General features: G+C 46.3%; 1 protein-coding gene across 5 annotated transcripts in view; it reads left to right on the top strand.

Annotated features, from left to right (window-relative positions):
• Mvb12b (multivesicular body subunit 12B) overlaps positions 1 to 12,914 on the top strand; it is a 154,725-nt gene that overhangs the window by 89,499 nt on the left and 52,312 nt on the right. The window contains exon 8 of one of the 5 annotated variants that reach the window (XM_060389982.1): positions 7,089 to 8,365. The exons of the other annotated variants lie outside the window; for them this stretch is intronic. Coding sequence (XP_060245965.1) covers positions 7,089 to 7,186 — 98 coding nt within the window. The 3' untranslated portion in view covers positions 7,187 to 8,365. Of the gene's footprint in view, positions 1 to 7,088; positions 8,366 to 12,914 lie in introns of those variants that run through there. 5 annotated transcript variants of the gene reach the window in all.

The following is a 12,914-nucleotide window of genomic DNA, read 5'->3' as shown; positions in this document are numbered from 1 at the left end:
TTTCTCTACAGGGTGTGATCTGTGGAGGAGCCCAAAGATTTGTGGGGAGTTGTTACTTGGGACACACTGGCATATGCCCAGCATGACCTTCCCTGTAGCCTCCATTACAAAAGTCTGATGGATATGGTCACTTCTGAATGTTAGGGAAAATATGTCTTCCCAGTCCAGAGAAATGGGTGGTCACCCCTCTTCCACCTCTGGAAGCCAGGATGCCGACACACATCATCACTTAGAAGTAGGCTATTTTCCGTGGCAGACAGCCCACAGGCCCTTCTGGGGAGGCGACAGGATGACGGCTCAGGGGCAGGAAAGAGGGGAGTGCCAAGCAGGCAGAGCCTGCCAGCAGCATCTATAAAATCTTCCTGTATGTGCCTTTGGTGTTTGTAGGAAAAATGCTTGACGGGGGCTGATGGCTGCTGAGGCCTTTGTATGCACTCCTGCACTCTGCAGGTGGGGGAGCACCAAGGCGAATTCTGTTTCGTCATTGTGGAAAATAAAAATATTATGAGGTGACAGGCACTTCAGAGCTCTTAAGAAGGTGGCCGCCTCCAACTGCGCTCTCACTGCGCTCTCAGTCTGTGTTTGGTTTGAAGCCTGGCAGAGCATAGGCAATAATGCCTTAAATCCACAGGTGAGACAGACAAGGGGCCTTGGCAGGGACTTGCAGAGCAGCTTCCTTCCTGAGTTCCCCACGGGGGATCTGAGGAGCACTGGATCTGGATGGAAGCCCATCTCTCAGGTCAGTTTGGCAAAAACAATTGCAGTTGTCTGAAATGGGTGTGGTCACACCTGTCAGGGCCACCGTGGATACATGCAGCTTAAAGTGGTCCAAGGTACTGCCTGATGCTGTGCATCCCCAGCCCCTAGACCTCACGGCCACTCTGTTCAGATGCCACCAGGACAGAGAAAAGACCATCTGGGCACTTCTTCCTCCCCAGGTGTTTACCATCTCTGTAACTCCCTCATAATTCCCTTCCTGGCAGAGGTCACCATTGCAGACCTGGCCCAAAACATACTAGTAACCAAGGAAGTGTTCTTCTTCTGCTCTTGATGGCTCTGCCAGTGTTTGCTCTGGACACTGCTGCCTGGAAAGGGTTGTGTATCAAGTTTGCTTTCCATCTGTGTCTCTTTCGCAATAATAAATCATCAGCTGAGAAGGGAAGAGGATGTGATTCACGAAGCTTCCTTCATTTAACACATTTAGGATGCTGACGTTGGTTTTAATTTATTAAAATAGATCGAGTTGATTGAAATAGTGTATTTAATAATGTCCAGCCTTCCCCTGGTACCTTATGTATGCAGGGCTCCTGTGTGCACTTTCTGTGCATTTTGTCACTAATTTAAAATCCAACACAGCACTTTCTAGATAGGAAAAGGAGCTTGGAGAGATGGACCCACCCAGAGATGTTCCCAGGACTGATTGGAATCCAGGTTTAGACATCAGGCCCTGAGGTCATGACTCTTAGTCAGCCCAGACTAAGAGTCTGTACTGTGTGTTTCTCTCCCTTTGTTAAACTGAGAGTTGAAAGTGTACAAGCCCCATATGATTCATGCAAGGACCCCAGTGTCATTCTGGGCCTCAGTGCTATTTGAAGTCACTAGTGAGCCCATTCTTGGGACCTCGTCGGAGAGAGGCCTTGAACATATGAATGACTAGGATCTCTAAGTTCCAAGGGCATGCGCAGTGATGAACTCTGGCCAGGCAGAGCCATGATTGGGGATCTCAGAGTTTGGGGAGCTCCCGGCCCTTAGGCAGAGAGTGAATCCTTCTGCCATTGCTTCCCTATTGGTGGGGGGGTTGCAGGTGGGTTTTGGTAAGAATTGGAGCCATTCTCAGGAGGCAAAGACCCCCCAGGAGTGTAGTGTAGTCGTTTGCTACTGCTATAGCACTGCAAACTCCTCCCACCCGTTCTCAGGCGCTTTCCCAGACAGGAAGAGGGATATAGGAGGCACCTTCAACAACCATGTATCAGCAGGTGGGGCTGTACCAGCTGTGCTGTGTAAGTCTTTGTCCAGAGATCTCTGGGCACCAGTATCCCCTTATCCTCTGAACGCTGAAGTGATGGGGGGTGTCCCCAAGCTGCCACATACTGGCATTGAACCCTCAACATTTCTTTCCATACTGTGAGCTTTACTGCTCCATGAAATCCTGTGTCTGTCCACCAGCCAGGGTCCCATCTGAACTGGTGGACCCCTCAGGGCCACCTGCCTGTCCTTCCTCGAAGCTTCATTCTCTAGATCAGGCCTCTAAAGGGCCCTCCCTCAGCCAGACCCAGGGAGAGTGAATATTGTAGGTGCTATGCTCAGCCACCTCTCTGGAGAATCCCCAACCAGTGATATGCCAGCCAACATCCCCTCTACTTCACACTCCCCTCTTTCTCCACCTGCATGGGGTCCCGAGGGGTATGAGGCTGCGGCTGGCATCTTGATATTTACCAGGCAGTGATGCAGGCATCAGCAGAACCAGCTGCACAGGTGTGAGTAATAACTCAGGAGCCACCCAGTGTCTCACACCGGTGTCCTCCCGTCTCTGGGGACAAATGCATCTAACTTCTGACAGCTGCATAGGAGAGATCCCAGCCCATGTAAGAACAGCAAAGCTACCTTTCCCACAGACAGAGCGCCTGAGTCCACCCCTGCCCCCACCCCACCTCATCTTTCCTTCAGTGCCACCCTGCATGCCCACCGTGTTCATTTCCTCCTCTTAGTTATAGTCAGTGATGGTCCTAAGACCCTTCGTGTCATTTATTTAAAGGAAAGAAAGAAAGGAAGTGAGGGGAGAGAATGCAGGCACGCGCCTTCGGTCCTCCAGCCTAGCGCTGGGGTGGAATTATTTATCACGTGTCACAGAGAACGAGGCTGATCACACTCAGATTTGTCTTAGCATCGTCTCTGGAATGGTGAATGATGCCAAACTCCCTCCAAGGTGAGATCCTTTGTTGGCGAGTGCTTTCTCATGCCTGGCATGCTTTACAGCATGAGCGATCTCTTGATCACTGGCAAGGCAACATCCATAATCTTGAATGAGAGAGTGAAGCTTGCCTCATTGGCCCTGCACATTGCTTCTGGTGACATACTTGGGCATCCTTAATTGCTCACTACCTAGAGGCAATAAACACACTGGGCTTTTATGCTTCTTGCCTTGTGTATTTCCTTGAAATACACCCTGTGCGGGCAGAACTCCTTAGAGATCTTTTGTCTTGAGAGTCACCCGGTCCCCAACTCTCTCTATTTCTGCCAAAGGTGCTAGCACCTTGTAGGCTCAGGGAAGGTGGCATCTTATGCCAGTGAGCTTCTTGGTTGCTTATGCTTGCAAAGCCTTGGCCTTGAGCTTGATTGCCCAGGTCTAAAGAAGGAGCACTGCCTTTAGCTAAAGTGTCTTGTTCAGGCTTATTCAGGGCTGGGAAGATGCTTCAGTCAGTAGAGTATTTGTATGAGGACCTAAGATCAGTCTGCAGCACCCACAGGAAAAACTGGGAGTGGTGGCTCTCGTTTATAATCTCAGTGCCAGGGAGGCGGAGACTCCCTAGAGCCCACAGGCCAGCAGCCTAGGCTAGTAGAGAGCTCCAGGCCCAAAGAGATTCTGTCTCAAAAAAACAGAGGTAGACAGCCTTCCTGCTAATGACCCCTGAGGCTGGCCTCTGGCCTACACATGCACGCACACACCCACATACAATCAGGAGTTGTCTTCATGGCCAAGGTTCAAGGTTCATCTATGAAGGCAAAATAAAGACATTTCCCAGTGTGCTAAGTGCCCAGCCAGGACTAGGCATACAGGAAGTACTCAATATTTGTGGTCTTATTCCAGAAAGGAACTGGTCGTGGAGCCATTCCTACCCTGATGCTGTCCTGTTGAGATGTGTGAATAGAGACAGTTTACATAATAATGTTTTCCTTGTCTCTGTAAGTTTGGATCACATTTTTCTCTTCTGGCTTTAGCAGATTAGAAATAACATCCACAAAGGGCATTCCAGAAATGATCACTGTCATGCACACCTTTAGCCTGGCCCCGAAGTCCTGGTCTCACTTGGTCTGCTGTACAACAGCCTGTGGAGGCTGTTAAGGCAACCGTGAGAAAGGCCATGAATGGATTAGGGGTCTTCTGGTATCCTGCAGAGCAAACCCACCCTTCTGCCTTAGAAGCCACTGCTTGCTTGAGATGCCAGTTTACTGGGTTAAAGATGTCTTAAGATTTCAAGGTTTTACAGCCTTGGATTCCCTTCCTCTTTTTCTTCTCAGCTCTTACCTGACATAGAATCTTATGTAGGTGAGTTTTCTTCTGTTTCTTTCCTTCCCAGCTACACCCCTCCCTAGGCCCATTAGTAAAATAGTATCATTAGTTACCAAAGCCCCTTTCCTTGCCATGGAACCACATTCCAACCAAACTGGTCATGTCACAGTCCCCTTAAGGGCACAACACCAGTACAGGCCATCTTTCCTTTTAGTTAGAGGACATACACCAGCTTTCTCCAATGTCCAGGCAGGAGGACATGGTCACTGTTACAGGTAAGTTGAGAGAGGCTGAGATGGCTCCTTTCTTCAGGCTACTATTTTTAAAAAAAGATATTGTACCTTTTATTTTGATTTAATGAGGACAGACATTTTAATCAGAGGTTAGTCATTTATTGTTGCAAACTATTGTTTTGATTCATCATTTTTGCAGATAATTAAATGGTTGAGTTGGCACAGTGTGTCTACTTTATTAAAACAAGTAATTTTGGGGGGGAAGAGATGCTATTTTTTGGATCACTGCACAAGAATTGCTTTTATCTTCATCTCTGAACATGGTTTTCGGCTATTGGGCAGAAAGCTCTTGTGTTCTTTCTGGCCTAGAGGGGACTGGCCTTGCCAGATTGGCTGTTGGCCACTCTGCCCTTTGAAATGAGAGCTGCGATGTAAATCCACGCTCTCACCTTCTCAGAAGACTTGGGTTTTAATTGGACTGGGGGAAAGAGCCTACAAGTTGTGAACTTTGCTGAGCAGCAGTTCTTAATTGTAGTCCTGGTGGTGGGTGGGGTTTAAAAGTCAATTACTGCTTGTCCTATTACCAGTTTACACACCTGGCCTTCGAGAGGGTCTGTCACTTAGTGCAAAGTGAAAAGGTCATGCGCACTAGTTGGCGCTCACCTCTGACTCTCCATTTGTAAGTGTGTTCGCTACATGTATTTGTGTGTTTGCAACTTGTAGCTTTGGGCTCTGTCCACCAGCTGGATTCCTCCTGGGAGCAGCCTTTAAGACTGGTTCTTCAGAGCCACTCAGGGCGGTTTGCACACAGCCCTTCATCTGGCCGTCTGGTCCACTTGTAGGCACTGTGGCCGGCTAGCGCCAAAAAAGGCCCCAGATCGCTCCACTCAAGGGCTGTGAACTTGTCAGGAAATGGCCCTTTGGGGTCCATTTTAGAGAACAAATTGCTCACAACATTTGCTTTCTTTGATTTTCCCACGTTTGTGTCCCGAATCACTTAATTTACTCATTAAAAGGATTTATTTTGGGTGTGCCAATTAAAACTTTGGAGGCTAATTTTTTGCTGAGCACTGCAGACCTCTGAAAGCACAATTTATAACGGCTTCTGCCCTTTTCCACAGAGAGCCGTCTGCAAGGACTGTGAGCCCTGTGCTGGTAGAAGCACAAAATCGCAGTTCTTTGTCCTCCAGCTCCAGGCTGCTGCTCGGGAGCTGGTGTCGGGAGCCCAGCCCACCCATTGTTTTAAGGTGCACTCCGAGGGCTGCAGAGTCCAGCCCAGCCTAGGAGCACTTGCTCTGTTTGTTTGCTTGCAGGAAGCCTATAGTTAATTTTTTTAATAGGAAGCTGCTGTGTAGTTTGGATATTTAAACAGTTATTAACTGAATGACAATTAACAGATTGCATAGACAGATTTTCTTTTGAAAACCTCTGAAATTGAGTACAGTTTGCAAAACTATCACGGCATAGTAATGACAATGAATTTTGATTTCCCGGAACTGATATTAGACTCTTTATTAAACTATGTGCATCTGCTTTTAATTTACTCCAAATAATTGGAAAATGCAATGAAGCTTTCCAATTAAAGCACGGCTTTATGCTGTTTAATAATACCCCCATAATATTATAGCTTATGAAGTGACAGGTGAGTTGGTGTATGAATAAAACATAAAGGCAGCAATAAGGGACAGAAAACCAGAGACAGTTGTGGGGATTTTAAATGCTGGATGTAATTTGCATATATTAATCTCTTCTTTTCAGCCTTATCAGGCGTTCTTCAGTATTTGAAGTTAAAATAGCGTTGACAGGCGGGAGTACGCTTAGTTTTTTCAAGGATTTATTACTTGTATAATTTCTGATCTTTAATAAGCAGATATGACTGATCCTCATACTTCTATAGAAATCGGTTAATTGTTCCAGATGGCGTGTACTGATTATGCAAAATTACTTTTCACACCGTTTTTTTTTTTTTGTGATGGAGTTTGGAGTAAAATTAAATTTTTTATAGCCTTCTTATCGTGCTGTTTTACAGTGGTTTTTCCACAGAAGTTGAATTTAATCTACTCTATTACATTGACCAGCACAGTTATTCTAATGTAGCGTTTTGTGATTTGACAAAGAATAATAGAACACATTGCTCATTGTTCATCACTGTGTCCCTAATAAAAAGCAGCTCCTGTACACGGAGCGTAGCTGCTGTTTATGAAGAATGCCCTCGTTTGTGCCGTTAAAAACGCAGAATTGTATTATGGAGTAGTTTCTTTTTGGGAGAAGCAATCTGGAGAGAGTAGGTGGAAATGGGCTGTTGCTTCCCAGTTTACATGAAGAGGGTGGAGTCTTCTTTTAATGACGGTCGTATTTGAATTGTGTTACTTTCTTCTTTTGAGGGTGTTGGGGGGAGCCTGCATAATCTCATTCTATTAAGAGACATTTCATGGGTTGACTCGCTTGATTTACATAATCCCAGAAGCCTCCCATAATTGAATAGCTTATATAAAACGTGGGCACACTCAGGTACAGGGCATCAGGAAGAAGAAAGAGTCAGGTATGATTTAGTTCTCTTTCAGAGTATCAGTGATTGCCAGGCACCTGAGCTGGTATCAAGTCTGAGATATCCTTGCTCCCAGTGATACTCATGGCAGCCGGTCCTGGCCAGCTCCTGAAGCATCTCCATCTTCATGTTGGCTGCGAGGAGGATCCGAGAAAACCCACAGACTCAGCCTAGAAGGACTTCAAAGTCACTGCCTTGATTCAAGAGTCATGTGCGTGCGTGGGTATAGACAGTTTTCTCTTGCATTAAAAGTTTCCCTATTTGGTTGAGGCTGTGGGTCTCCTCATTTGGTGTGGCTCATGGCAGAGTACTTGTCTAACATGCCTGAGGTCCTGGGACCCATCCTCCGAACTTTGAAAAGGAAGAAATCTCATTAAGCTGCAAAGCGTTTTCAATACAGTGTGGACGATCTCAAGTTTGACTTGTTTTCCACAGAGAAGCCTGGGGAGCCCTTTTGTAGTGACTCACAGCCCCCTGTGCAGCCCACAGCCCAGCCGCTCTGCATTCTTGGAGAAAGCTCTCTTGTTTGAGCAGACTTGGAGAGGATTTGGTCTGTTTAAGGAGCCTAAATCCCGACAGCCTTGGGGAAGCCAAACTCTTTTCTTTTAATATCCTTCTTCCAGTAGCCACAACAAGTGGTCTTCACACAGGAGCCCTAGTGTGGAAACAAGACTTCACTCACACTTCCATGGGCTCTGGTGAAGCAAAGGCAAGCAGAAGTTCACAGCCTCTGCGGCAGAGTGTGCCTGTCTGGATCTGCAGGGTGAAGCTAGACACAGGCAGAGGGCGAGCATGCTGGGCGCCTGGACATGCCTGTCACCTGGGCCACGAGCTGATTCCAGTCTTCAGAATATGTTTGTCTGAATTCAGTTTTCACTTTGTTCTGAAGGAAATTTAAAGTAAGATCTATGTGGCGACCACCCATGAAACCACGCATGAAATGTAATTCAGAACCCCAGCAGTTGCATTGGACAGTACCAAGATCTGTTTCCATCTTCCTTCCACGGTACTTCCAAAAACTAGAGATCGCTCACATACAGTTTTTCGTAAACTACAAATGAATTTTTTAACTGAAAGTTATGCAAAAAGGGGAATGCATAAATCAGACATGATTAAAAATATTTGTTCTAATGCAGTATAATTTGGTAGTAATGCGTTCATCGGGATAGCTTACGGCTACATTAAGTGGACAGACTTTATATGGATTCTCTAATTTTAATCTTCAGAATGCTATCTAATGTCTCATTAAGACTTGCATATAATGTATCTTAAGTACAGTCATTAAATATAGTTTAGGGAGATTTATGTTCAGATACTGCTTAAAGATGTTTTAATAGGCCCATTTACTCTGATGATATTAATGAGCTCTTAATCCAGCTGAAGCTTCTCAAACTAGTACTAAAGACTTGGAGCCCAAGTTCAGAGAGCTGGGATCGATACCTGCTTTGGACAAGTGCCCAGAGCTTAGCCCTGCTGACTCCCAGGGTCAGTGTGAGCCTCTTGCCAAGGCCCAGCATTTTGGTAAAGGGTTTCCCTTGCCTTGCCTTGCCATGGCTGCCATCCACAGTGATGCCCAGTAACAGTCCCTTTGTTCCCCCAAACCACATGCAGGACGTGCAGGTGCTGACGGAGCCAAGCCTTTCATCTCCAAGGTTGTTTGAGAGGCCCACCGAGTTACAGGGAGAATGAGGGTCAAAGAAGGCTGTCACCATCCTTGTTGTGGGAGCATCTGCCAGGTGAGGCCGGCACAGCCTGGCATCCTCATGGAGCAGCCTCACTCCACCGTGAGCATGCTGTAAAAACACACACCGTGAGTGTGCGTCCGTCTTTCAGGAGTTCAGCATGGCTGGAATATACATAATAGAGCCCTTCTAATTCAGAGACATAATGGAGGACACCCTGGGGTGGCCGGGATCACCCAGGCACTCACGTGGTGGTCCCCAGACCTGCTTTTAAGGACACCCTGTGAGGCAGATCACCAAAGCGCATGTGTGGTGGCTCCCAGACTCCACTTTTAAACATCTCTGTATTACCCCTTCTTTCAGAGAATTATTGAAAAGGACAGTTTTTGGTTTCAATTGTTTTTTAAGTGAAAGGGGAGAAAAAGAATGTGTGAGTTCAGAGACTTTTCTAATTACTAAATTGGTTTGTTATAAAAAGATAATAGCAAATTTCTTCTTTTCGTAATTGGACATTTCTTCCCTGTAGGCTAATGCAGGCACAGCCCGCGCATACACAATCGGTTGTACTTCTGAAAAGCCATAACTAGCTAATAACAGCTACAGTGTCATCAGAGAGTAATGGTGTGCTGATTAGCATAATTAATGACAAATGGTGGTGCGGAATTGGTGGATTGGTTTAGCGGATGATGAATGCGGCGAGGCCCTGGCTGGGGCCTGCCAACGAGGCCTCGCTGGCTGTCAGCCCTTCTGTTCTCGCCCAGGCAGCTCTCATTAGTCACGATGGGAGGTGCCAGTTTGTGTTCTGTTGCAGCACAGAAAACTTAATAATCCAAGCAAACGTGGTTCTCTTTTGCCTGTGTATTTACTCACAGAATTCTTCACTCCCCTGTTCCCACTGTGGCCGGAACATAAGTCACGGCTGTTTCCAGATCCTTCCCGTTGCCTGAAGGGGACAAAAGGTGGACTAACAGAGGCTCGGTCCTGAAGCTGAGCAGCACTTCTGTTTATCTGTCTTTGCAGTGGAAACCCAGTAAGCTATACATTCTGTCCTGATATAAGACCATCACATTTATCTTCTACTTGATTAATCAGGCCTCATTTGCATTTGCAAATGAGGCTGATAAAAATGGGTTTACCTTTTAACCTTTAGAGGGAAAAGCATTTCTCTGCAAGATTTCTTGGGAGACCGCTCCTTAACCGATAAGAAGTAACTCCTTTATCAATAAAGATGAAAATCCTTCATTTGCATTAGTGAGTGAGACTAATTATTATATAGTTAATTAGCATCTGGAAATGAGGATTATCTTAATTACAAAGCACAATTTCCCTAATAGCTACAAAACTGTAAGTTTGATCTGTGTGGAAATTGGTAACTATTATTATGTAATTAGTGATAGCATTAATAGTACAGAATATTTAGACATAATTTGCATATGCAAATGCAATTTACCTGAGCCAAACAAGTGGACCATTAATGATTAGAGCATGATCCATCCAGACTGAAAGTTCTAGATCGATGTCCAAATGTCTAAATTAGAGGCGGAGTCAGCAAGGTCTCTTGTATTTAGGCAGTCCAGTGGATTTGTGACTGGAGTTAATGTTGGGTGGTTTCGTAATGAAGCCACCTACTCTGGGAACTGGCTTCCTAACTTTGATCTCTCCAAGTCCCCCAATATCCCTTGATTCTTAGAAGTACTTTGCCTACACACTTAGCACTTCCTAATCTGGGCCCAAACATTAAAAAATTGTGTGTGTGCGTGTGTGTGTGTGTGTGTGTGTGTGTGTGTGTGGTGTGTAAAGAAGCGTGCTCATACCAGGAGTGCCTGTGGAGGTCAGAGAATAATATATTCTAATGAGTTCTCCTACCATGTTCTGGAAGTCAAATTCAGGCCCTCAGGCTTGGAAGCAAGTAGCCTTACCCACAGAATTGAAGCAGTGATGCACGCAGGAGCTCGGCCAGCTATAAGGCTGGTGATGGAGCTTCTGGTTGTAGAGTGTAATTCAAACCTTTCCAGATTTTGCCTTCATGGTTCTCACAAGGCTCCTCCCCTCAGAGCTGATCCTTTTGTCTGTGTTCCCTGCCCCTCCTCTCCTCCCTCCATCTCTCAGATTGTTGCTGTTTTTCTCAAAGGTGTGGGGGTGTGAGTTGAGAGTAGAGACAGTAGACTTTTAAATCTCTTAGTTCATCCATAATAGCATACAGTGGGTGCCACTGTTCAGAAGATTAAAATGGGTGTGTCCCTCAGGCTTTGCTGGGGTATGCTGCAGTAACAGTCTCCCTGCTCATGTGGCTCACTGTACCCCACTTTATGTATCACTCAGATCACATGTTGGTGGCTCTGAGTTGGCTGGGACCCTATGCCATGTAGCATCTTCTCCTGGGATCCAAGCTGAGAGAGCAGCCCCTTAGCTGCAGCTATTTTGTAGTAAAACCTAAAAGAAATATCCAGCGGCTCCTGCATCTTCTTGTGAGACACGGTTAGAGCCCAGTGCAGACAGGGGCGGTGGGGCAGGAGGCTCTATCCTCCTGACAGTGGGTGAGGACAGTCACGCTCTTCAGGGAAGTGGGAACACGCACTTGGGGTAGTAGAGCCACCCATTAGTGGTGGGCAACTGACTTTAAGATGCAAGAAAAATACAAAGTCAGTCATTGAATCCAGGACATGACACAGAAGAAGTTCCTGGTCTGGAAAACCCTAACTGACAGCATCCACGGCCCTTCCCACTGTTAGCTTTTATCTTCAGCACATCAGGAGCTTGGTCCTGGTGTTAGCTTCTCTGTCATGGTGACAAATGCCTGAGAGAAACTGTTTTAAAGTTGGAAGGATTTATTGGGTCCTGTAGTTAGCTGGCCCCAACACTGTGGCCTGGGGTGAGGCAGGGCATCACAGCAGCAGGAGATTTCACCCCGTGGTGGCCAGGTAGCAAAGAGGAAGATGGAGAGGGAACAGAGACAGAATTCCAAGGCATGCCTCCAGTGAGGACCCACTTCTTCCAAATAGTCCCCACCTCCCAAAGTAGCGCCACCAGCTACACCAGAGACTGGGCCAGTCGTCTGGGGTGGGTAGGTAGCATCGGGGCAGGTGTCTCACTGTGCACAGGTTAGAGGCCCGTGTTAACCAAATCTGAGTCCTTCAGATTTCCTCCACCTTTCAAACTTTAGAAGGTAGCCTTGTTTCTCCAGGATTTGTTTTCCTAGCTGCAAATGAAGCTCTTGGACCAGGTGTCCCTCCTGATAGCTGTCCTCACCCTCACTGCTCGGAGGCCCCATTGAGAGCAGACATGTCATAGGTGCTAGACTCAGGTGGCTGAGGGCTCTCTCAGCCATGATGGGACTCATGTGTCCTCTGGCCACAAGCTTGGTTTTCCCTCCTATGAGAAGCTAGCGCAGTAGGGCCTGGAGAGAGGGCTAGGCTGTTAAGAGTGCTCACTGCTCCTATAGAGGACCAGGCTCAGTTCCCAGCACCCACACTGTATCCCTTACAACTGCCTGTGACTTCAGCTCCAGGGGGCCAATGCCTCTGGCCTCCTCAGGGACCAGTGCTCACCCCCACACTGACACACACAAATACACATGCTTAAAAATTGATCTTTTTTTAAAAAACAAAACAACTGAACACAAGGCATTTTGCCAGACACATGGTTCATTTGATAGATTTGTGTTCATTTTTTTCTCTTTGTTAAATCAAAGCCAGATGCAAACCATTTCCTTTCTGAATTATGAAAGTCCCATGTTCACTACTAAAAACAAAAGTTGAAAAAATATATGAAAGTGTGGGAAGAAAATAAATGTCACTCATAATCTCTTTGCTCATAAAAACAATGTTTTAGAGATTATCCTTTCTTGACTTTTTTGGGGGCTGTGCATTTATATGCAAAGGTAATTGTCTAGTCTGGATATTTTTTAATCTGATTTATTGGACTAAAATTTTACATATAGTTTAATCCATTACATTTATGAGTACAGCTCAGCAGATTTTGAAGAATGTCAAGTTATATGATGACCTACCTCCAGAAGCAAGATGTAGAATATATCCATCACCCCCAAAAGTTCACCCATGTCCAACTTCTAGCTGCTCCCCTCCCCTATAGCCAATCCCCAGCCACCTCACGTCTGCCTTGTGTCATGCCCACCTGTGTGCCTCGCATCCTGACACCATGGAGCCTCCTATGTTGCATGCATGGACAGTTGGTCCTTCCTGCGGCTAAGTATCTGTTTG

Source organism: Meriones unguiculatus, chromosome 8 (genome assembly GCF_030254825.1).
Source record: "Meriones unguiculatus strain TT.TT164.6M chromosome 8, Bangor_MerUng_6.1, whole genome shotgun sequence".
In the NCBI taxonomy this organism is placed as follows: domain Eukaryota; kingdom Metazoa; phylum Chordata; class Mammalia; order Rodentia; family Muridae; genus Meriones; species Meriones unguiculatus.
The sequence above is the reverse complement of the archived record's forward strand: the minus strand, read 5'-3'. Positions and strand labels throughout refer to the sequence as shown.